At 40.1% G+C, this 23792-nt stretch overlaps 3 protein-coding genes across 3 annotated transcripts; all 3 read left to right on the plus strand.

Annotated features, from left to right (window-relative positions):
- The first annotated feature begins 1134 nt into the window (after window positions 1–1134).
- On the plus strand, window positions 1135–6416 carry lgi2a (leucine-rich repeat LGI family, member 2a). The gene is made up of 8 exons (XM_047604711.1): window positions 1135–1463; window positions 1708–1779; window positions 2383–2454; window positions 3270–3341; window positions 3439–3510; window positions 3591–3760; window positions 3926–4090; window positions 4172–6416. Exons 1-8 carry the CDS (start codon window positions 1285–1287, stop codon window positions 4987–4989), a joined length of 1620 nt encoding a protein of 539 aa, XP_047460667.1. The 5' UTR covers window positions 1135–1284; the 3' UTR covers window positions 4990–6416.
- Window positions 6417–7910: 1494 nt separating this feature from the next.
- Window positions 7911–14296, plus strand: LOC125018022. The gene is made up of 7 exons (XM_047601637.1): window positions 7911–8134; window positions 8841–10806; window positions 10907–11070; window positions 11150–11373; window positions 12101–12230; window positions 12309–12409; window positions 12768–14296. The coding sequence occupies exons 2-7, from the start codon at window positions 8859–8861 to the stop codon at window positions 12985–12987; spliced, it is 2787 nt and encodes a 928-aa protein (XP_047457593.1). The 5' UTR covers window positions 7911–8134; window positions 8841–8858; the 3' UTR covers window positions 12988–14296.
- A 2541-nt stretch (window positions 14297–16837) lies between these two features.
- On the plus strand, window positions 16838–23630 carry LOC125018032. The gene is made up of 7 exons (XM_047601649.1): window positions 16838–16966; window positions 17667–19632; window positions 19730–19893; window positions 19973–20196; window positions 20960–21089; window positions 21188–21288; window positions 22464–23630. Exons 2-7 carry the CDS (start codon window positions 17685–17687, stop codon window positions 22681–22683), a joined length of 2787 nt encoding a protein of 928 aa, XP_047457605.1. The 5' UTR covers window positions 16838–16966; window positions 17667–17684; the 3' UTR covers window positions 22684–23630.
- The last annotated feature ends 162 nt before the right edge of the window (window positions 23631–23792 follow it).

A 23792-nucleotide genomic window follows, 5' to 3' on the forward strand; every position in this document is an offset into this window, starting at 1 on the left:
CCCCACAGCAATGACAATGTTTGATTATCTGACACGAACACACAAATGGTTTACGAACAACTTAAAAAAAAAACATTAAAAACAGCACCTGGCCTCCAAATTCACCAGACCACAAACTGATCAACAGAGACCCCTCCCCTCAACCCAAAGCCCCCCCACTAACAACACCACAGGACACCCTCAGAAAGCCCATGTTCTTTCTCTGATGAGTCGCAACTGATTTGGAGGCACAAGGCAGATACACAATATTAGGAATTGGGTCATAATGTTATGCCTGGTCGGTGTATGATCATTGTTAAGCCGAAGTTTTGCTCTAATGGTTGGCGGTCTGTTTCTTGCACACCTCCCAAGTCAGAGGCATAGGCACCCAGCAGCTTTATTTATGTTTTCCCCGAGGTCCTCCCAGAGTTCTTTAGATCTTGACATGGCGACAAAAAAAAACTGATTGTAGATGTCGTGAAAGTCCTTGATCATCCCCATAGCATGTCTCAGCAGGTTCATGCGGGATCAAATGTTTGCTTGTTCATCAAAAGCCTACATTTTTATTTCCACCTGCCTCTCTACTGTATAGCAGCCTCTATCTACTGTCTGAGAAGTGTGCATCGCTACAGAGGCGCTGTCCATGGTGCTGCAGTTATGCGCCTCAGAGCTTCTTCGTATATGTAGAAGGGATCAATCTATACCTCAGACTGTTTGTCCTAACATTAGGTTATTCGGCACATCCGAGCCTAATGATGTGACTTGGCGAAGAGACTTTTACACCCTGTATGTGACTCTCAATCGTCTGAGCAAGGCTTTATTATGTAAGACAATTAAATAACTTATTGTCGTAATTTGCACGGAAATGCACAAAACTTAAATTCGAAATGTATTTATTTATTTTTAAATCGACGAAAACGTCCCCGTTAGATAGTAGATTTTAATAAATGTAAGAATGTATCTATGGCTTTTCTTTTTTTTTAAAGGAAGCCTAAATTAAACGTATTAAGTTAGCTATGGCAACGACTGACTGCGTAATAATGCGTTATTTTATATATAAATATATATCTTTTTTTTTTTTTTTTTTTTTTTGATGACTGGTGCATGGCTGTTTAACCAACAGTTACCCGGCTGGAGCCTTGACTTAATAAATAATGAAAGTGGACGGAGCGGAGCTGCAGCTGATTCGCTGATGTCAGGGAGCCAGTGCAGCATTTTCATGGTGCAGGGTGGAAACGCGCGGTGCCATCTGCCTCGATCGGTGCTCTCGGCAAAAACCTCACACATGCGAGCCCGGCAAGAAAGATGCTGCCAACTCTCAAGATCTGGGCACTGTTTTCCGTGTCGCTGTGCTGCCTGTCTCAGCCCGGTCATCTGAAAAGGGTTTTCCGATGTCCTTCAACATGCAGCTGCTCCAAGGAGTCTATCATTTGCGTCGGGTCCTCCTATATCCCGAGGATTACCCCCAACGAGATCAGTTCTTTGTGAGTAGCTGTGGTTTTGCTTCTTCTTTTTTTAAAAAAAAAACATAAATGAATTAAAGTATATGTTCCATACAACATGCCTGAATTATAACGAGATTAAAATGAAATCCTGGTTTCCCCTGGCTGTATTTCTGCATCCACATCCTGATCGTGAAAGACGGTGCAGAACGTCCATTCCTGGACTTACTGCACTTTTCAGCATTTTCTCGCTTCGTGTTCTTATTTTCTGCTTCTCTCTTTTCAGGAGCATCGTCAATGGGACTTTTACAGAGGTCAAAGAGGCGATGTTTTCTCACATGCCATCTCTCCAGCTATTGTAAGAACACTTAAGCTGCCTCTCATGCATCTTACTTAATGGGCTGACCTTGTAGTTTATTTGGACCGTTCAAAACGTATGTGAAAAATGTATTTTCATCATTTGTGTGTGACAGGCACACACTATTTATTATTATTATTATTATTATACATGGATAATAAGAGGCTTTTATGTCGCTGAAGCACATGAAGTAACTAACTTTCAGACGCGGTGAGTCTGTTGGTGCACCTTAAAGCTCTTTAGCAGGGAAGGCTTTTAAAGAGGGCTGGACACCTGGAAATAAATAATGGACGTTTTTTTCTTGAGCTTTCAGCGCTGCCTCGTACCATACTGTACTTACCGGACGCCATCAATCTACTTTGTTACTCCACTAGTGACGGCTCTTAATGTCAGCATCAACAAAGGCGTGGCAGATGCAGAGCATGTGAGCTAAATCATAACAGGGCTGAGGGCGTTTAGCTCTATTTTTGCTTGCTTAATTGATTGTGCCATCGCCAAGGAAGCCACATCTGAATGATTTCTTCTATTCTCTCAGATGGAAGCATAAAACAGTGCCTTGTCCTGGTAGCCAACATTTTAATATGTGCTTTGTTTTGTTTCCAGGCTTCTGAACTCCAATTCTCTAACAACTATAAGGGATGATGCATTCTCAGGCCTTCCACATCTGGAGTACCTGTAAGTTCTCGTGTTGTTTTTGAGCATGGGTACGAAGACGAGGACAGTGAGCACAGCCTTCGCTGTACCTGGATAAAACTGCACACTTCAACAAATAGTCTTAGGAGTCGGGTAATGTGGTTTGATGCTGACACGTTCAGAAACTAATAATAGCAGATGAGTGTCTACCACCGGCCCTCTTGTGGTTCCAACTAGAAGAAATCTTTTCGCACTTCCTCGCAAGCAGTATCCCTGCAGAGGAGACACATATTTCAACCAGGACTGTGTAAATAACAGAATAAGCAAAACATTTCCCCCGACTACAAATAAATGTCTAGATCTAGATCTGGCATCGTTTGCATTGCTATTAAAAGTGAAGGCAGGTGATTTGATTTGTATTATTATTACCGCAAGCTGTGTACACACAAAAAGCTTGGCGTTTAAGTAGCGACATCTTCCTATGACTGCTAAACAAACAGTTTCGCAAGCTAACCGCCAGGTCGTGTAGGAAAGGCTGAGATCATTTGAAGGCAGCATGAAACGGGTGCTTTCAAATGGTGTTACGTTTATTTTGTTCACAAGAAAAGCACCCGTGATCCCCCATTGACTTCGCAACTGGAAATTTTGTTGTACTCGACTTCCTTTGTCGTAACCACAAGCTCACGGTTCCTTTAGAAGAAAGCGGCTGAACGTGTGTTGTCCTTTCAATATTCACCCTTGAATGTCTGATTAAAATAATAAGATGAGCACTTTTCGATGTTGATGAAGTTATGCACCAAACCGATCATGAAATGTAATGTTTGTTTGTTTGTTTTTTGCCTTCCTTTTCTTCACAGGTTCATTGAGAGTAATAAGATAGAGACTGCGTCTAAATATGCCTTCAGAGGACTCAGGGACTTGTCTCACTTGTATGTTCCAGTGACTCTTACTTCTCTTACTTCTTACAAGTATGATTGTCTCATGGAAGTCAAATGTGTTGTGTCTATTCTTTGCCGTTGTTTCCAGGTCTTTGGCAAACAACAAAATTAAGGCCTTGCCCAGGGACCTCTTCATTGACCTGGAGTCACTAATAGAGCTGTACGTTTTTTTTTTTCCTCTTCACCCGGTCTGTTATAGTATATTTCTCAGCATTGACGCTCAGCCCTCCTTCCGTGCAGGGATTTGAGAGGCAATGCCTTTGAGTGCGACTGCAGAGCCAAGTGGCTCATGACGTGGTTGAAGAGCACCAATGCCACAGTGTCGGATGTCGTGTGTGCCGGACCGGAGGACATGAAGGACAAGCGCCTCAATGATATGACGAGTCTGCACAATGAGTGCACATCAACGGGTGAGAAACACCTGAGCCAGCTGGCCTTACCTCAACTCTAACTGGCATCAATATATCAAGCAACCCCAGCTGACTCATTCTAGGAGGTGTAAAGGTTTTGTTTTTTTCGCTTGAGTGTGGATTTGCTTGTATTAGTTTATCAGCACATGATGTACCTTTCCACAGATTTCGTCCTCCATCAGTCCGTGGCATCCGAGTCTTTATCCATCGACACATTCAGCTATAAGAATGACGTCTATGTGACTATTGCTGCTCCCAGCACAGAGAGCTGTATGGTTTACCAGTGGGACCACATAGAAATGAACTTCAGGACTTACGATAATATCACAGGTAAGACGACACCTTAAGGATCAGAATGTGTTAGTTGGGTTTGACTCAACTGTGTCGCTGTTCTGTTCGTCTGCCCTTCAGGTCAGTCCATCGTGGGCTGCAAGTCAGTTGTAATCCTGGATGAGGTGTTCATCATTGTGGCCCAACTCTTTGGAGGTTCCCACATTTACAAGTTCGACGATGACCAGAGCAGATTCAATAAGTTCCAGGACATTGAGGTGTCCAAGATCTCCAAGCCCAATGACATCGAGGCGTTCCAGATCGGCTCCGACTGGTTCTTCGTGATCGCGGACAGCTCGAAAGCGGGCCTGTCCACCCTCTACAAGTGGAACGATAACGGCTTTTATTCGTACCAGTCGCTGCACGAGTGGTACCGCGACACGGATGCAGAGTTCTTGAACTTGGACGGGAAGGCTCACCTTATTTTGGCAAGCCGCTCTCAGGTTCCCGTGATTTACCAGTGGAGCCGGAGCAACCAGAAGTTTGTCCTGCAGGGCGAGATCCCCAACATGGAGGACGTCGTTGCTGTGAAACACTTCCGGATCAAGGAGGAACTCTACCTGGCTCTGACGCGCTACATCGGCGACTCCAAAATTGTACGCTGGGGCACCAAGCTGTTCGCAGAGGTTCAGGCTTTGCCCTCGCGAGGCTCCATGATTCTGCAGCCCTTCTCTTTCAAGGAGCGTTACTATCTGGCTCTGGGGAGCGACTACACCTTCTCACAGATCTACCTGTGGGATGACGAGAAGAAACTCTTTGACCGCTTCAAGGAGGTGTACATCCAAGCGCCGCGCTCCTTCACCGTGGTTCCCACCGACCGCAGGGACTTCATTTTTTCCTCGAGCTTCAAGGGAAACACGCAGATCTTTGAGCACATCATCATTGACCTGAGCTTGTGAGGGGCCGTGCCTTGTTGTACCTCCTGCAATCCACTGTCTTCCACTAGAGAGATACATTTGTGAAGGGAAAAGAAACGACTAGACTTTGTGAACTGTAAAAATATAAATTGAGCTGGGTGAAGTAGTGTCTTGACTATTTCTCAATGGCCTTGTCCTATTACCTGTTCTCAGACTCTCAGAGGTTTGAACCAGTGCTCGTATTCTTTTTGAAATTCAGCCGACATTTGTGTAGAAGAAGTAGGAATTTAAATTGACCTATTTGGATGTACAGTTTTTCTGTTTGATGCCCCTGTACTAATAGTTTTATAACCCCAAATTGAAAGCCCAAGTTTGTTTTACTCTTTAGGGGCAACTGAGGATGTAACAGGCATGTCGGCCACTTACCTCATGTCCTCATACCTTGTGGTAATGTACAGTATGATGCCTTATCAGCGCTGGGGTTTTGTGCTCTGATGGGCCCACAGTGCCTCCCTCTGGCCGTGATAAAGTATCACACCCCTCTGCTTTTTCTATACAGGGAATGTCTTGAAAGCACAAACCTTTAATTATCTTTTCTGACAAATTAGAGTGTAGTTGTTTAGTGGAAATGTTAACGTAGGTGCTATAGATCATTCTGCGTACAGTAAAAAAAAAAAAAAAAGTTGTTGTTTTAGGTCTAATATTCAGGATTGAATATGGCACCTTCAACACAAACACTCGTGAATGAATAATTCCCTTTTAGATACAACTTTTAGATCGAGGTACTATGAGTGGAAAAGGAGATGGAAGCTCTTTCTGCTTATGTAATGCAAAGGAACTGTGTTTAGGCGATGTCAGGGAACTAAACTGATTAAATTAAAGTTGTTGGGCTCACAACATAATTTAACTTTTTACTAAAAAAAAAATAAAAAAGCTCCTCGCAGCCGAAGTCAGTGGCCTCATAAACGAATCCGATAACAGGACATGATGTATTTTCTTTTCTTTTGATCGAGAAGCAAAGTTAGTCAAATGTAAATATATCCACTCCAGTCGAGAGGCTTTTTTTGTTTTTGGTTTAGTCCTTCATTCTGTTCTTTGAAAATACTGAATGTCGACTCGCGATACAAAAGATGTACATAAACAGAAGACTGCGAATCCACTACCTGTTCCGAACTGATCTTTGCACTTACTTACAGCTTGCAAGAGCATGACTTTAAAAAAAAAAGGGTGTTTACCAAATTCTTTTTAGAGAAACGTAACAGTCTGAAAGTGCTTCTATTCATTGAGTGAATGACATTGCAAAAAATAAAAGAAGTAAAATAAATAAATAGAAAAACAAAAAAAATCCCGGAATATGCAAGCTTTACAGTTGTTTTTTATGATTTTGTTTTAAGCATACTGAATGTTACTCTTAAAATATCCTGTATAGTTGAGTATTCAAATAAATGTGTACAAATATGATTGTAAAATGTGTTTTATCATCCATGGATGATTAGGATTAGGAGGACAAGATTTTTATTATTTATTTATTTATTTGGCAGACTTTACCCACAATTCCCAGCTGGACAAAGTCTCCACCAGACTACGCTTCTACGCTAGTCGGGGACAGTCGGCATGGGCAGCTGGCACAAAAATCTGCTAGTGTGTGAGGGGAACAGGGCTGACACAATCTCAGTCGCAGTCAGTCAGACATGTGCGACACAGGACATAGTGTCAGAAGATGACCGGAAGTAGCGGGGTATCCCTAAAGGAAGAAAAGCGAACAGAGAAAGAAAGAGAGTGGTGACTAAGTGAGCCTGGACTACACAAATGAAGGAGAGGTTAAGTGAGTTGTGTCAGGAAGTGCATAGTGCAAACCACAACTGTCGCCCTCGCCACAGCTGACGTCAGGGTTTGATGCTTTCAGTTGGCTTTAGTAGGTTTGACAAATAAGTGTGTGATCGCCACTCTTTTGGTTGTCATGCAAAAAAACGTCTGCTGAAGCCAATCTCTTAGTGTGCATTCCAGTCTTTATAAAACCTGCAAAGACTGTGAAAGTTGTGCAGCGTGTCCCTGAGCTTTACACAGGAGTTACTGGTGTGTGGCTCATTTTAACATGATCATTTGGATCTGAAATAACATGTTAATCAAAGTCACACAGTAACACAGACAAACGAATGGAATTAAGCAGAAGTAGACCGTTCTCTATGTAAATCTTACACTCTGCCAACAGGCCTTCTATTGTACTGTGTTGCCAGACAATGGGAAATGACAAATTATCATATCAGGAGCTTAAAATTTTGAGGACAATTATCGTACATACCCAATTTGATGTTGCTCAGGATCATCTGCTAGGTGAAACATTACTACAGACCATATGGCATAGCATAGCATAGGATTATAGCATTATTATAGCTTATAATGGAGTTTTACTTTTAAATAAATTAACAGCACTATGTATGTCTGCTAATAGCCATATATTGAAGGGGTCAAATTATCGCACATAATGGGATTTTTGGAATTATTGACCGTACCGAGGGTGATATTATCGTACAAATACGATAATTATCGTACGTCTGGCAATGCTGTGTACAAACCTCCCCCTGCATCTCATTCTCTGCTAACTTCTTCTACTTCTTCTACACTCCAAGGCCCTGTCTCCATCTTTGTCTCTGAGCTCCAAAATAATTTGCTTCTCTGTGTTCTCAGTAAATGCTCATTCTGCTCTCCCACCTGATTTCTGCGGATACTCTACACATAGCATACAATTAAAACGGACACTAATTATTATTGTTATCATTGTAATAACTAATATTGTGAGTGTGCCGAACTCCATCTACTGTAATAACCCCCTTCAGAGGGAACTGGGATCTCATTGCTGCACAAATTCGTAAGTTTTTATGTCAAAAATAGCCAAATTAATTATTATCTTCACTGTCAGGTTTAAGTCAAAACAGGAAACAGCTGATTGGGTTGGTGATTGTTCACGAGCAATAATCCTCTTTTTTCCAGTGTAGTACAGTAAAAGTGGTGGAAACGGATGGGAAGTCCAGGAAGTAGGTCTACTGTGATGATGGGAGGAGCAGAGAGCAGGAGACGAAGAGTAACGGAAAGAGAAGACGAGAAGAGCAGGCTGACGTTTATCGACTTCCATTCTTTTGTTCAAGTCATTTTTTTCATGCTTTCACAGCCGCCCCGCTTCAGTGCGGTAAGTTACGTCCCATGCAATTTTCAAACATGTAACCCAACTTAAAACTACTTTAACTTGATATATCAAGTGTTATTTAATCATATTACGACACGTATTTCGTTTCGTGGATGTGCAGAACTAACCATATAGCGAGTGTTGCCGTGAAGTTTACAACTACCTTAGACTTGTTCACCTGTTTGAATGAGGAAGTCTAAAGTCCAAACAGTGATGACAAGGTGTGGTAGCTACTCTCAAGTTCTGTCTAAAATTCTTCAATCATGCTGCAACTTGTTCTCTGGACTATTTCTATTTCGACTTCTCTCATCACAACAGCATGCCGTAAGATAGGAATGCTTTTTTTCCCCTTTCACAAACTGCGTGTGCTCTACTTCCTGAAAATGTCCTGAATTACAAACTGAAAGATAACGTCAGAAACCCGGAGTTAACAAATAAAATGTAGAAAACGAAACGAAATGCAAAACTTATTGATACAATGATATATATTAAAGGCAAACAAGACCACCCCGTAACATTATTTTATCGCTGAACTAAGACGTCAGTAAAATACAAAAACGCCATAACATTATGACCACCTCCGGTCATCATCACTATCAGAGGCAGAACAGGCGGCTGTTTGGGGCTTGGCAGAAGAATGCATTTGCTTTGATTCTTACATTTAAATGTGGCAAATAAATTATAATAATGTGGCTTTGTTTCCTCTCAGGTGATCTGAAGCAGAGAAATGAATATCATCCCACAGACATTGACACTGTCATTGCCTCAAGTGACAGACACTCATCCGGTCATACAGTGTGTCATTAACAACGACCTCACGAAGCTCGGTGAACTACTGAAGATCAACAAAGTTAATGAACTTTACCCCTGCAGAGAGTGTAAGGATTGTTTCACTCCACTGACTGCTGCAGTTGTGTGTCACAAGTATGACATTTTTACAAACCTTTTGGATCAGGGTGCAGACCCAGATAGTCATTCCCAGAGAGGCTTTACACCTTTGCATTATGTCTCAATGTCCAAAGCACCAGTTGTCTTTGTGAAGAGACTGCTAGAAGCTAAAGCTAATGTAAATGGATGCAATCCTGTGGAGCTTCAGGTACTTGAGACACCACTGCAAACTGCTGCCCTCAACGACAGGGAAGATGTCATGAAAGTGCTTCTCTCTGCTGGTGCAGCGGTCACACTGCTACCTACAGGTCACCCTAAACATTTTAACAGAAAAATAGCTCGGATGGTCCATAACTTTGCATCCAAAGGAGATAAATTATGCTCCGAATGCAAATATTTTATCGATATGGAAATCGCTGTGCGATCGGAACCACCTGAAGAAGTGTTCAGAAAATTTAACAGTGACATGCTACGGGAGGATCCTCAGAACCATTTGACCATGATTGAAATGCTCTTCACTGTTACTGGCCCGGGTAAAGAAAAATACAGCCAGGGAAGTATTAAATGGCTCAAGGAGACAGAGAATGTGAATACCTATATTGCAGGTACAGTCAGCAGATTCCCAAAGATTCCTAAGACAGATGTGAAAAGGGCAATTGACAGTTTAAATGTAGTTTTCTGCACAATGGAAGACATACCAAATGAGCAAGCACAAGCTGTTATTCCCCTTCTCCTGGAACAGCTTTGTCTGCCAGTGAACGTTGATTATTTTGTAGTTCTAGCTGTTCTGCAAACACTGTATGTGATAACACAGAAAACAACAGATAGAAATGGATGGGATTTCAACTTTACAAAGAACTTGTGCAAATCCGTAGCTCCTTTTGCAATACCTTTCAATTCCTCTGACATTAAAGTCTACACGTATGGTATTTTTGCCAACTTGCTCCCAGTTGAACATGTGACTGAAATTTTTACGTCAGTGGGAATCACTTCAGTGCCTGACGACGTTCTGACATCTGCAGATATGAAAATGAATGACAAGCTGAAAGAAGCACTCAGACGTTTGAAAAATTACTTGAGCAATCCCAACATGGACAGTGAGGGTAATCCAGCCTTACCTGAATCCAGTAAAAAGAAGAAACGGAAGAAGAAGAAGAAGAAAAACCAGGAAAAGTCAGACAAGCAAGAAGACCCAAGTAATGACGTTTCCAACTCAACTGATCCAACAACAACAGTTCCTGTTGTGGAATCATCTTCAAATGCAAAGCCATTCCACGTCAACACCAACAAATCACCAGGAACACGACAATGGGTACAAATTAGCAAGAGATGGAAGGAGAAACTAGAGAAGCTTGTTGCCACAGATGAGAGTAAAATAATCAGAATTAGGAGTCTCATTTATGTGAATGATAAAGAATTCCGCATAGCAAAGGGAAGCGATGGGACTGAAGTCTACTTGGGACTGAGAGATGATGGAACAGAAGTTGCAATTAAGAGAATGTCTAAAAGCAACTACGAGGTCCTGAAGAACGAGGAGGGAATTCTACGACTTCCAGAACTTGAAGATCCATCGATTGTACGATACATCGATGCTGCAGAGGATGAGAACTTTGGGTATCTTGGTCTTCAACTCTGTGAATACACCTTGGAAGAATATATCAAAAGTGACAGTGCGGATCATGAGCTGATGAAGCTTGTCTGCCAAGTTCTAAACAGTCTGAAAGTGCTTCACTGTCAAAATCCTCAGATTCTCCACAGAGATCTTAAGCCGCAGAATGTTTTGATTGGTAAGGATTTAAAACTTAAATTCCCCCAAAGAATCAAGATTTTACTCTGTAACCATAACCATTATTGTTTCATCTTTTTTATGTATGATTTGTCATGCAGATGTTAAAGGGAGGGCACGGTTATCAGATTTTGGCATAAGCAGACGGTTACTCACAGGCCAAACAACTTTGCGTACCGCCAGTGCAGGAACCAAATGCTGGATGGCCAAAGAGACTCTACTAGAAGAAGCCAACATACCATACAAGTCAAACACTGACATACAGGTTTGTTTTCTGTCTCACCAACACACTAGATTGGATGACCAAACACCTATACTGATAGAATGATTTGTCTATTTTTAAGGTGGCAGGAATGCTGATTTATTATATCCTCTCTGGAGGACACCATCCATTCGGTGACAGATCCTGTGAGTGTGAGTACAACATTTATAGAGGGAAGTACTCCTTGGATCACATGGAAGATGTGGTGGCCAAGGACCTGATCGAGTGGATGATCAGTGAAGATCCAAAGATGAGACCAAAAGTGGGAGAATGCCTGAGTCATCCTTTCTTCTGGACTGTTGAAAAGTAAGCAACAAACACTGACTGACTTATTGATTTTATATCATGCTGGAACACAATCTGAAGTTCTCTTATTGCTTTGACTGTGGACAGACTCTAATTCTAATTAATTAATTAATTCTAAAAAAAAAAAAATACGAGGAACAAGTTCGGGCCAGTTGAGAACCTGAATCTCTTCAATTCAATTTAATTTAATCACAATCTTCTGAAATCTACTGGTATTTTTAAAGTTCCTTTAAAGTCCAAAAACACAGAGTCGAAGAAGTCAGGACAGAAAGTCCAGGTTACCAAATTCTCCAATTTCTCCATACTCCAACACAGTCTTTAAAAATACACTTCTGATATTTTGAACTGGCTCCATGACCTTAAAAAAGAAAAAGTTGCAGGTACACTTCTTGGCCATCCTCCTGGACCTTGAAGTGAAGTGCCCCTTGCTTGTTCTATTGCTTCTCAACATTAATTTTGATTTGTTATCTTAAAACTGTCTCTTGTTAATATAATCTAATATCTTAAAAATTTGTCTTTGCTTTTTTATATATAAAAGTGTAACAAACAGCTAAGAAAAAATCGTATCTAAACCCCTGAACTAGTGTGATGATCTAGTGTGAAGTAGATCAGACAAATGGTTTTCAGGACACACTGAGACAAACAATGATTCCTTGCTCTTATAGAGAAATATCAAGATGATTTTTCTGTTTGTTTTGCATTACATGAATTTAAACATCTTTTTCAGGAAAGTTGAATACTTGAAAAAGATTGGTAACAGGGACGAGGTGGCAAACTGTCGAAAGGCTGATCAGGAGCTGATTACTTCTCTGGAAAAATGTGCTGGGGATGGATCCTTCACACAGTGGAAAAATAAGGTGACTGCATCATTACAGCTTTAACTTCTCCCAAATTGAATTTCACTTGTTGATAGTTTGGTTTCTTTTCATTTGCAGTTTCCTCGAGAGCTGGTTCAGAAGATGGATGGCAGAAACAAAGCTTACCCTGAAAACACACCGGGGTTACTGCGCTTCATACGCAACCTCCACGAGCACTAGTAAGTTCAATGACACAAAACCAAAATTATGCAGTTTAATGCCTTTTTTTGAAGAGTCATGCTGACCTATTATGTAGTACACAAAAAAATACAATATTGTAAGACCTAAGAGCTAGGTCACCTCTGGAAAAGCCTTCTCTGAACTATCTCCTAGGTATGATGGATAGGTATAAACATTGGTGGACCTTGTATTTTCCACCTACTTTTTCAATCGACCCAATAAAAGATGTAAATAGAATTAATTCTATTCACCAGATCTTAAGAAACAACACAGGACCAAACCCATTGTGACTTACTGTGCAAAGCTGAGATATGTGAGCTTACTGTTCTGTAATAACATTTCCCTTCTTGTTCCCAGCGCTGAGGATGCTGCTCAGATTGATCTAATGGAGTTATTTCCCGATCTCTTTGGATGTATTTACAAGTTTGCCAAGACCCGAAACTGGAATTCAGAGGTGCCCTTGAAGGGGATGTTTAAAAGAGAAGACATCAGCACCAGGTTTATGAAGCTGTCCACAAACACTGAGGAGCTTGTGGGTGTCCCAGTCCAAGAGTCTCAACCCAGTGACTTGAAGTGAAGCTGGTTCTATAGTTCCTTATAAGCACCCAAAGGAGAAAACAAACAACATGCAATCGTTTCAGATGAGAGGATAGAGAGGATCTTGTTTAATACCAAAGCAAAGAAAAAGAGTTCAGTCATCATTTATTGCTCATATTTGTCCTTTTTCCCTTTGTGAGGCATACTTCGATGATGTGGTTGCCTATTCTTCCACTCGGCCTGAACATCTCAACACTCTCTCTGTCATTTCCAGTCGTCTCCGTCAAATTCAAATTTGGCAGGGGGACGGTTACCTATCGTGGTAAGCAGATGGGACAAGGCCAGGTTCGTCCTCTAGCAACCAAAGTACAAGGAATCGTCGATGTTCTGGTTCCACAGACAAACAGAGCCCTGCGCTGTTTCCTAGGCATGTGTGGGTACTATAGAGGTTTCTGTCAGAACAGAACTGGCCAAGCAGAGTATTGAGCATGCAATCTGTTACTTCTCCAAGACGTTTAACAAACATCAAGTAAATTACAGTACTACTGAAAAAGAGGCTCTCGCTCTTCTGCTTACATTACAGCTTCTTGAAGCGTATATTGGCTCAAGTTCAAACCCCGTGCAAGTTTTCACTGATCATAAACCTCTGATCTTCTTGGCCCAGATGTGCAATTCTAACCAGCGGATCATGCGCTGGTCACTCCTTCTGCAGGACTTCAACCTGCAGATACATTATAAAAAAAGGTACTGATAATGTAATCACTGACGCTCTCTCTAGAACGTAAGTGAAACTACAATTTAATAGAATTAAACATATAGGGGATATTTGGTTCTTGGGAAAGGGGGGTGTTATGACTGTTACGTATTATTTGTCTGGGAGGAGTGTGTGCTCCCTGTTTTTTTCCCCTATCTCCGTATGTAGATCAGTGTATGTCGTAGCTGATGTTGGATTGGCTGGGGTTTCCCAGATCCTCTGCTGATTGGATAACCATCAGAGAGGGAGCTATTTAAACGTCCAAGATGGCGGCAGTTGGCGAGCTACTCACGCTCTTCACCTCCCAACCGGTCACCACCTTGGTTAGTTGTTACTTTTGGATTTGATTTCTGTTTCAAGATCAGTAGCAGTGAACTGCCATTTTTGTTAACAATTTTTCTCCTGTTTAATTTTTTTTTTTTTTTTTTGATATGTTGAGGTAGGTAAGAGTTTGTCTTTTATTTTGTCCTCTGGTAGGATAGACTTCGGTTGTTTTTCAGTTAGAATCGTTTTGTTTGTTATTTTGGCCTGGGTTCACTCTGAAGTTGAATTGTGGTTTGTGCAGTTTGCACAATAAATGTTTCACAATGATGAATCAGATGTTGATTTAAAAGTTATTTCATAGCTGGCGTAGCTAGCAAGAGCTAGTAGAAATAAAAGAATTTCATGCAAGACTCATGAAAAACATTCCTCAAAGGCAGATGTTCTTTATCAACAATGAAATGATCCTTTCATGCTACACACTATCGTGCTACACTACTTACATAATGCATTCCCTAGCCCATCACCCTAATCCTAACCATCTCAACTAAATGCTTAATCCTGAACCTTAACCTCACCCTAACCATAACTTAATCGTAATCTTTACCCTAAAACTGAGTCTTAACCCTCAAACAGCCTCATAAAGTAGTGAGGACCGGCCAAAATGTCCTCACTTTGCACAAATGTTCTCAATCTAATGGTGTAAAACTTAAACTGGTCCTTGGAAAGATAGCTGTACAAGTACAAAGACACACACACACTTGAGGCCCCTGTTAGTCACGTGGCTCCATTATAATAAATGGGAAATTTACAAGAATTTCATGCATCGACCTACAATGAGAAAATGGTTGAATCAGTAAAAATACAGTAAAATGTCAAAAATCACTAGTTTTCTTCTACATGAAATGTTAATATTACAGAAGGCATGGTTTCATACCGGAATGGCAGCCATATTAAAAAATGTAGTTATAATGGAAGTCTATGGGGCATTTCTGGCCACAAAGGTGTCCAGAGGGAGTATCTGACAGTATAAAATTATGATGCAATCAAATCAATTTTATTGCTAATCCTTGACATATCCAAGACTCTAATTACCACCAAAGTCCCATCATCCTGCTGTTTATTTTATAGAAAACAGTTAAGTTTGTGCTTTTTGTAATGATAATAACAATAATAATAATGATAATAATAATAATAATAATGAAATACTTTAAATCATTAGACTGACATTTAAAGTTAAAATCCTGAAAGTTTTTGAAACTTTTTTGCATGTGTAAATTTTTCCAACAAAGGTGTCCAGAAGGTGCAAAATGTATAAATCACGAGAGTATAAATGACAAAATCTGGCTAATGTGAAGAATTCCTTCAGAAACTCAAGCCATAAGCTGTAACACAGCCAAAATGATCACCAAATGAAAAAAAAGATGAAAAAAATGTATAAAAATGCCAGAGGAGGGCATAAGGGTTAATGTCACTTAAACTGTACTTTATTTTCTATATAAGCTAGTCTCCTCATTGATGGCCTACTTACCTTCTGTGACGGTACAATGTAGACCCACCTATGGGCCTGCATTTACATCATTAGAATTAATTCATTTAAGATGGAAGAATGATTATTTCTGATAATGAAATGCTTTAAATCACGTAAATTATTGAACACAAGTGCTTGTATAATGTTGGTTGGAGTTGTGCAAACCACAACCGCCGCCCTCGCCACAGCTGTCGTCAGGGTTTGATGCTTTCAGTTGGCTTTAGTAGGTTTGACAAATAAGTGTGTGATCGCCACTCTTTCAGTTGTCATGCAAAAAAACGTCTGCTGAAGCCGGTCTCTTAGTGTGCGCTCCAGTCTTTATAAAACCTGCAAAAACTGTGAAAGTTGTGCAGCGTGTCCCTGAGCTTTACACAGGAGTTACTGGTGTGTGGCTCATTTTAACATAATCATTTGGATCTGAAATAACATGTTAATCAAAGTCACACAGTAACACAAACAAACGAATGGAATTAAGCAGAAGTAGACCCCTGCTTAATTCTTACACTCTGCCAACAGGCCTTCTATTATACAAACAGTGTTGCCAGATGGGAAATGACAAATTATCGTATCAGGAGCTTAAAATGATCGTATTTTGAGGAAAATGATGGTACATACCCAATGTGATGTTGCTCAGGATCATCTGCTAGGTGGAACATTACTACAGACCATATAGCATAGCATAGCATAGCATAGCATTATAGCATTATTATAGCTTATAATGCAGTTTTACCTTTAAATAAATGAACAGCACTATTTATGTCTGCTAATAGCCATATATTGAAGGGGTCAAATTATCGCACATAATGGTATTTTTGGAATTATTGATCGTACCGAAGGTGATATTATCGTACAAATACGATAATTATCGTACGTCTGGCAATGCTGTGTACAAACCTCCCCCTGCATCTCATTCTCTGCTAACTTCTTCTACTTCTTCTACACTCCAAGGTCCTGTCTCCATCTTTGTCTCTGAGCTCCAAAGTAATTTGCTTCTCTGTGTTCTCAGTAAATGCTCATTCTGCTCTCCCACCTGATCTCTGCGGATACTCTACACATAGCATACAATTAAAACGGACACTAATTATTATTGTTATTATTGTTATCATTGTAATAACTAATATTGTGAGTGTGCCGAACTCCATCTACTGTAATAACCCCCTTCAGAGGGAACTGGGATCTCATTGCTGCACAAATTCGTACGTTTTTATGTCAAAAATAGCCAAATTAATTATTATCTTCACTGTCAGGTTAAGTCAAAACAGGAAACAGCTGATTAGGTTGGTCATAGTTCACAAACAACAATCTTTTTTTTTTTTTTTCCAGTGTAGTACAGTAAGAGTGGAGGAAACGGGTGGGAAGTCCAGGAAGTAGGTCTACTGTGATGATGGGAGGAGCAGAGAGCAGGAGACGAAGAGTAACGGAAAGAGAAGACGAGAAGAGCATGCTGACGTTTATCGACTTCCATTCTTTTGTGTAAGTATTTTTTTCATGCTTTCACAGCCGCCCCGCTTCAGTGCGGTAGGTTACGTCCCATGCAGTTTTCAAACATGTAACCCAACTTAAAACTACTTTAACTTGATATATCAAGTGTTATTTAATCATATTACGACACGTATTTCGTTTCGTAGATGTGCAGAACTAACCATACAGCGAGTGTTGCCGTGAAGTTTACAACTACCTTAGAGTTGTTCACCTGTTTGAATGAGGAAGTTTAAATTCTGAGCAGCGAGGACAAGGTGTGGTAGCTACTCTCAAGTTCTGTCTAAAATGTTTATTTCTGTGTAAATGACGTTCTCAGTGGGTCGCGACTTTTCTCATCGCAACAACACGCCGTAAATCACAAACTGCGTGTGCTCTACTTCCTGAAAAATTCCTAAACTACAAACTGAAAGATAGGGAACAAATACAATCTAGAAAACGAAACGAAAAACTTATTGATAAACTGATATATATTAAAGGCAAATAAGACCACCCCGTAACATTATTTTATCGCTGAACTAAGACGTCAGTAAAATACAAAAACGCCATAACATTATGACCACCTCTGGTCATCATCACTATCAGAGGCAGAACAGGCGACTGTTTGGGGCTTGGCAGAAGAATGCATTTGCTTTGATTCTTACATTTAAATGTGGCAAATCAATTATAATGATGTGATTTTGTTTCCTCTCAGGTGATCTGAAGCAGAGAAATGAATATTATCAGACAGACACTGACACTGTCATTGCCTCAAGTGACAGAAACTCATCCGGTCATACAGTGTGTCATTAACAACAACCTCAAGAAGCTCAAGAAACTACTGAGGGACAACAATGTTAATGGACTTTACCCCTGCAGAGAGTGGGGGGATTGTTTCACTCCACTGACTGCTGCAGTTGTGTATCACAAGTATGACATTTTTACAAACCTTTTGGATCAGGGTGCAGACCCAGATAGTCATTCCCAGAGAGGCCTTACACCTTTGCATTATGTCTCAATGTCCAAAGCACCACTTGGCTTTGTGGAGAGACTGCTAGAAGCTAAAGCTAATGTAAATGGTTGGAATGCTGTGGAGCTTCAGGTACTTGAGACACCACTGCAAACTGCTGCCCTCAACGACAGGGAAGACGTCATGAAAGTGCTTCTCTCTGCTGGTGCAGTGGTCACACTGATACCTATAACTCACCCTGAACATTTTAATCACAACAGAAAATTAGCTCAGATGATTCATAACTTGGCATCCAAAGGAGATAAATTATGCTCTGAATGCAAATATTTTATCGATATGGAAATCGCTGTGCGATCAGAACCACCTGAAGAAGTGTTCAGAAAATTTACCAATGACATGCTACGGGAGCATCCTCAGAACCATTTGACCATGATTGAAATGCTCTTCACTGTTACTGGCCTGGGTAAAGAAAAATACAGCCAGGGAAGTATTAAATGGCTCAAGGAGACAGAGAATGTGAATACCTATATTGCAGGTACAGTCAGCAGATTCCCAAAGATCCCTAAGATACATGTGAAAAGGGCAATTGACAGTTTAAATGTAGTTTTCTGCACAATGGAAGACATACCAAACGAGCAAGCACAAGATGTTATTCCCCATCTCCTGGAACAGCTTTGCTTAAAAGAGAGACCTGATATTTTGGAAACTGTTCTACAAACACTGTATGTGATAACACAGAAAACAACAGATAGAAATGGATGGGATTTCAACTTTACAAAGAACTTGTGCAAATCAGTTGCTCCTTTTGCAGTACCTACCCATCACTCTGACATTAAAATCTTCACATATGGTATTTTTGCCAACTTGCTCCCAGTTGAACATGTGACTGAAATTTTTACGTCATTGGGAATCACTTCAGTGCCTGACGACGTTCTGACATCTGCAGATATGAAAATGAATGACAAGCTGAAAGAAGCGCTCAGACGTCTGAAAAATTACTTGAGCAATCCCAACATGGACAGTGAGGGAAATCCAGCCTTACCTGAATCCAGTAAAAAGAAGAAAAAGAAGAAGAAGAAGAAGAAGAAAAACCAGGAAAAGTCAGACAAGCAAGAAGACCCAAGTAATGACGTTTCCAACTCAACTGATCCAACAACAACAGTTCCTGTTGTGGAATCATCTTCAAATGCAAAGCCATTCCACGTCAACACCAACAAATCACCAGGAACACGACAATGGGTACAAATTAGCAAGAGATGGAAGGAGAAATTAGAGAAGCTTGTTGCCACAGATGAGAGTAAAATAATCAGAATTAGGAGTCTCATTTATGTGAATGATACAGAATTCCGCATAGCAAAGGGAAGCGATGGGACTGAAGTCTACCTGGGACTGAGAGATGATGGAACAGAAATTGCAATTAAGAGAATGTCTAAAAGCAACTACGAGGTCCTGAAGAACGAGGAGGGAATTCTACGACTTCCAGAACTTGAAGATCCATCGATTGTACGATACATCGATGCTGCAGAGGATGAGAACTTTGGGTATCTTGGTCTTCAACTCTGTGAATATACCTTGGAAGAATATATCAAAAGTGATAATAAGCTGATGACAAAGGAACTTATTAAGCAAGTTCTAAACAGTCTGAAAGTGCTTCACTGTCAAAATCCTCAGATTCTCCACAGAGATCTTAAGCCACAGAATGTTTTGATTGGTAAGAATTTAAAACTTAAATTCTCCAAAAGCATCAAGATTTTACTCTGTAGTTACCATTATTGTTTCATCTTTTTTATGTATGATTTGTCATGCAGATGTTAAAGGGAGGGCACGGTTAGCAGATTTTGGCATAAGCCGACGGTTACTCACAGGCCAAACAACTTTGCGTACCGCCAGTGCAGGAACCAAATGCTGGATGGCCAGAGAGACTCTACTAGAAGAAGCCAACATACCATACAAGTCAAACACTGACGTACAGGTTTGTTTTCTGTCTCACCAACACACTAGATTGGATCACCAAACACCTATACTGATAGAATGATTTGTCTATTTTTAAGGTGGCAGGAATGCTGATTTATTATATCCTCTCTGGAGGACACCATCCATTCGGTGACAGATCCTGTGAGTGTGAGTACAACATTTATCGTGGGAAGTACTCCTTGGATCACATGGAAGATGTGGTGGCCAAGGACCTGATCGAGTGGATGCTCAGTGAAAATCCAAAGATGAGACCAAACGTGGGAGAATGCCTGTGTCATCCTTTCTTCTGGACTGTTGAAAAGTAAGTAACAAACACTGACTGACTTATCGATTTTATATCATGTTGAAATACAATCTGAAGTTCTTGTTTCACTCTGACTCTGGACAGATCTTATAATGTAAGCTTAACCTTTAATATCATGTCATCCAGGACTAACCAGGCACACACCTATATTTTTATTATTCGCAAATTTGGTTTCACTCTTGTTCTTGAGATTTGCTCATGTATACTGCTTTGACATTTGGAAAAATAGTCAATCACTATTCAGGCAGTGCCTGTTCAACACTTGCCAGGATAGGCTGATTGAAGCTTTCTCAAGACCAGCGCTAAACCTTGGACTTGCCAGGAGTGCCCATGACATGATAACACAACAATATTCATAAGGCCATGGTTTCTCACTCGGAACAATATGCATGCATGTTGAAACTGTATCCAGAGGAATCTAGCCAGCTATTGCCAAGTAGTTAAATAGAAAGTCAGTTTGTATTAGTTGCTTGCATGAACATTGACCCTAAAAAAACGATAAGCCATAGGTTATCATTCCATCAGTGTTGATTTATTCCTGTAGTTAAAAGGTCAGTAGAGGATTTGTTTCCCATAGTGACCGTCGTCACATATAAAACACGCCCATAACTGCCAATAGTTCCTCATAGAATTCTGATTGGTTCATAACTTGAAATCTGTTATTACTAATCTGCCTCTCATGGCCTTCATGACTTATGACGTGTGAAGTAGATCTGTTTGTTTTGCATTTCATGAAGCATAATTTAAACATCTTTTTCAGGCAAGTTGAATACTTGAAAAAGATTGGTAACAGGGACGAGGTGGCAAACTTTCGAAAGGCTGATCAGGAACTGATGACCTCTCTAGAGAAATGTGCTGGGGATGGATCCTTCACACAGTGGAAAAATAAGGTGACTGCATCATAACAGCTTTAACTTCAACTTTCCCAAATTGAATATCAGTTGTTTTTTGTCAACTTTTTTGTTGGTTTGGTTTCTTTTATTTGCAGTTTCCTCAAGAGCTGGTTCAGAAGATGGATCGCAAAAAAAAATCTTACAGCGAAAACACACTGGGGTTACTGCGCTTCATACGCAACCTCCATGAGCACTAGTAAGTTCAATGACACAAAACCAAAATTATGCAGTTAAATGGCTTTTTTTTGAAGAGTCATGCTGACTTATTATGTAGTACAGAAAAAACTTACGTCCTCAAAGCTTGGTCAGTTCTGGAAAAGTCTTCTTTGGAATATCTATGTATGATGGATAGGTATAAGCAGTGGCGGGCCTTGTATTTTCCACCTACTCCTCTTACACTCTTATCACCTCTTAATAGTATCTCATAAAGCAAGATGAATGCCATTAAAGCAAGAAGCTAACCTAGAGCAATTCCTTTCACTCACCGCAACATACGTCAAATTCAATGCATGCATCAATGTCGACCTGATTAAAGATTTTAACTTTACTCACAAGAGCTTAAGAAACAATTTAGAGTTTTCCTCAGAGCCCGTAAGTCAAAGGTAATGCTCATGGCTGCTGACCTGAAAGTGGCAGATACATGCTTTCCCTGGCTGGGTCAGGCTAGCTAGCTCAGGGTTGGGCGGTCTTTCTTCACAATATCCAGCTTTTCCTTCAAAGCCAGTCATGAAAATGGCTTTCTAAGAAGATCCACAGCCAAGTTGATAACCTCTCCTCCTTCCACCACTGTGGGTTCAACAACTAGCTATCAAAACGTTAGCGGTTGTGCAGCTAGTATCAGCCGGACACGAACCGCTGGCTTGGCTTAAACTGAGCAACGCTCTGGCCCTCCAGTCACAGGACGTGAAAACAGGCTACAGGAAAGTCCTAAGAATACAAACCTGAAATGTGATTGGTAAAAGGAATGGGGTCATTACAATGTATTTCAAGCTTCACTCGCCTGCAATTTAAATTGTGAAGGCTCAGCTAGATTTCTTTGACTCCAGCAGTATGTGGCTCAACTGTTAAGTTTCACTGCTAGTTCAGACACAGACAGGCCATAAAATGAAAATAATACACTATTGGGATTAATCAAATGAGCCTTTGCTGGCCCTGACGGCCCACCACTAGGTATAAGTTAAGTTTTCAGTGGTACTAGTCACTATTTAACTGATGATTTGACAACAGAAGCAGCCGCATTAATTCTGACATGTTCAGATTCAGCCACATGGAGCGTTTCACTCGCTGAAGGCAAGAAAATTAAATAAGCAGCTGCAGTAAACATGTGAGCTTACTTCTCTTTTTTAATAATATTTCCCTTCTTGTTCCCAGCGCTGAGGATGCTGCTCAGATTGATCTAATGGAGTTATTTCCCGATCTCTTTGGATGTATTTACAAGTTTGCCAAGACCCGAAACTGGAATTCAGAGGTGCCCTTGAAGGGGATGTTTAAAAGAGAAGACATCAGCACCAGGTTTATGAAGCTGTCCACAAACACTGAGGAGCGTGTGGGTGTCCCAGTCCAAGAGTCTCAACCCAGTGACTCGAAGTGAAGTTGAATCTGTAATTGCTTATGAACAACCAGAAGGGAAAAACACACACACATGACGACAGGATAGAGAGTATCTTTTTTTATTATTACCAAAGCAAAGAAAGAGAATTCATTTATTTCATGTTTGTGTTCTATTTTTCTTCTATCACTGATAGAAGTCAAGTCTCTCCTTTCTATTTTGTTAGATTTTATATTTTTGAACATTCGTTAAAATTTGTATTTTTTTTTTAATTTTATTTTGCTGCATTTGTCTGATAACTGTATTTGCTTGTTTATCCTTAAATAATTTATTGCAATGTGTAATAACAAACACCATAATGCACTTAGAGTTGAAGTCATTCCTCTACCATGGGTTTGTCGGGTTAAATTATAGCACTGTTTACAGAGTGCAGCATTATTTAAAAAAAAAAAAAAATCTGAAACTACTGAACAATTACTTCAGTATCCTTTGACTTTATGTTTAGTTCTTATTACTGAAATTGTTTAACGGTAGTAGGATTTGATTTGTTTTATTTGAAATTATATTATATGTGCAATTAAATTATGCTAAAGGTATAAAATATTGAAACATGAAATCCTCAGGTTAATTCACAAATAATACTGTGACATGTCTTTTATCAGTACTGTGATTTTAGTTTCTTGACTTGCTCCATTAACTGCCATGGCTTGTCATAAAATTGTGAATGAAATGGGCTGGGGGTTTTATTTGAGGAGGTTGTTTTGTTTGTTTGTTTAAAAGTGTTATTCAGTTACTAAGATGCAAACTAATGAAAATACATTTTTATCACGAAAATCAGAAGACGTTTGCACTTGCATCAAAGAGGATTTAACTAGTTTGTGTGAACAGATGCTGACATTTTGGTTGACAAATGTAAATTTCAATCACTTTTGATCTACATTGAGTGAATCATATTGCAATCGTCTAAATAAATCTATATTTGATTGAAAGGTGTGTTTCTTAGATGTTTTTTTTTTAGATGTTTTAACTGTCAGATGCACTGTCAAATAACTGACAAAGAAGTGTCCTAAAGTTGTCTAATGTGTGTATCTTGACAAGTACATGAATCTCTGTTCTAATGATCTAAAGGTTTCATCAAGGGATCCGGTGCT

The sequence above is a fragment of the Mugil cephalus genome, chromosome 1 (genome assembly GCF_022458985.1).
Source record: "Mugil cephalus isolate CIBA_MC_2020 chromosome 1, CIBA_Mcephalus_1.1, whole genome shotgun sequence".
Classification (NCBI taxonomy): Eukaryota; Metazoa; Chordata; class Actinopteri; order Mugiliformes; family Mugilidae; genus Mugil; species Mugil cephalus.

What these genes read in the sequence shown, in the direction of transcription:
- LOC125018022 (XM_047601637.1), top strand. Translation starts at nt 8,859, where the DNA reads ATGAATATCATCCCACAGACATTGACACTGTCATTGCCTCAAGTGACA. An exon ending in TCACACAGTGGAAAAATAAG is followed by an intron (nt 12,231 to 12,308) that starts GTGACTGCATCA and finishes TTTCATTTGCAG; the next exon opens with TTTCCTCGAGAGCTGGTTCA. An exon ending in CGCAACCTCCACGAGCACTA is followed by an intron (nt 12,410 to 12,767) that starts GTAAGTTCAATG and finishes TCTTGTTCCCAG; the next exon opens with CGCTGAGGATGCTGCTCAGA.
- LOC125018032 (XM_047601649.1), top strand. Translation starts at nt 17,685, where the DNA reads ATGAATATTATCAGACAGACACTGACACTGTCATTGCCTCAAGTGACA. An exon ending in GCCACAGAATGTTTTGATTG is followed by an intron (nt 19,633 to 19,729) that starts GTAAGAATTTAA and finishes TTTGTCATGCAG; the next exon opens with ATGTTAAAGGGAGGGCACGG. An exon ending in AGTCAAACACTGACGTACAG is followed by an intron (nt 19,894 to 19,972) that starts GTTTGTTTTCTG and finishes TCTATTTTTAAG; the next exon opens with GTGGCAGGAATGCTGATTTA.
- lgi2a (XM_047604711.1), top strand. Translation starts at nt 1,285, where the DNA reads ATGCTGCCAACTCTCAAGATCTGGGCACTGTTTTCCGTGTCGCTGTGC. An exon ending in CTCAGGGACTTGTCTCACTT is followed by an intron (nt 3,342 to 3,438) that starts GTATGTTCCAGT and finishes CGTTGTTTCCAG; the next exon opens with GTCTTTGGCAAACAACAAAA. An exon ending in CTGGAGTCACTAATAGAGCT is followed by an intron (nt 3,511 to 3,590) that starts GTACGTTTTTTT and finishes CCTTCCGTGCAG; the next exon opens with GGATTTGAGAGGCAATGCCT.